General features: G+C 60.0%; 1 protein-coding gene across 1 annotated transcript in view; it reads left to right on the forward strand.

Annotated features, from left to right (window-relative positions):
* Nucleotides 1–661, forward strand: part of LOC103801201 ([Pyruvate dehydrogenase (acetyl-transferring)] kinase isozyme 2, mitochondrial) — a gene marked incomplete at its 5' end in the record, with an annotated part of 2589 nt that extends 1928 nt beyond the window's left edge. Inside the window, 2 exons of the mRNA XM_009073607.1 lie at nucleotides 337–450; nucleotides 521–661. Coding sequence (XP_009071855.1) covers nucleotides 337–450; nucleotides 521–661 — 255 coding nt within the window. The remainder of the gene's footprint in view (nucleotides 1–336; nucleotides 451–520) is intronic.
* Between the last annotated feature and the right edge of the window lie 7 nt (nucleotides 662–668).

Below are 668 nucleotides of genomic sequence, written 5' to 3' on the forward strand. Positions count from 1 at the left end.
GGTGTGGTTTGGGAGTGACATGGGAAGGTTTGGGGGGGTCTGGAGTGGCATGGGGAGGTTGGGACTTGGCCTGGGGACTTGGCTTAGGTTTATTTTGGGGTGCCTGGAGGTGGCATGAGGATGTTTGGAGGTGGCATGGGGACACTGAGGTGACATGGGGACACTTTAAGGTGACATGGGGTCACTTTGGGTATGCCTGGGGAGGCTTGATGGTGGAATAGTGACCTCTGGCACTGGTGTGAACACTCATGGTGCTACCCGAGGTGTCCTGGGGTGCCCTGGGGGTGCCACCCCCATCCCAGGGCCCTCCCCACCCCATGCCCTTGTCCCCCCCAGGCTGGATTTGGCTATGGCCTCCCCATCTCTCGCCTCTACGCCAAGTACTTCCAAGGGGACCTGCAGCTCTTCTCCATGGAAGGCTTTGGCACTGATGCTGTCATCTACCTAAAGGTGGGTCTTTCCTCCCCAAAAAACGGGGGAATGGCTTTGGGTGGGGGGGTAGCCCCCTGTGTCTCCCCAGGCTCTGTCCACAGACTCAGTGGAGCGTTTGCCCGTGTACAACAAGTCTGCATGGAGGCACTACCAGGCCAGCCAGGAGGCAGGAGACTGGAGTGTGCCCAGCACTGAGCCCAAGAACACCTCCACCTACCGTGTGCCCTAGAGCCCCC

This window comes from Acanthisitta chloris, unplaced genomic scaffold, assembly GCF_000695815.1.
Source record: "Acanthisitta chloris isolate BGI_N310 unplaced genomic scaffold, ASM69581v1 scaffold27134, whole genome shotgun sequence".
Taxonomy (NCBI): domain Eukaryota; kingdom Metazoa; phylum Chordata; class Aves; order Passeriformes; family Acanthisittidae; genus Acanthisitta; species Acanthisitta chloris.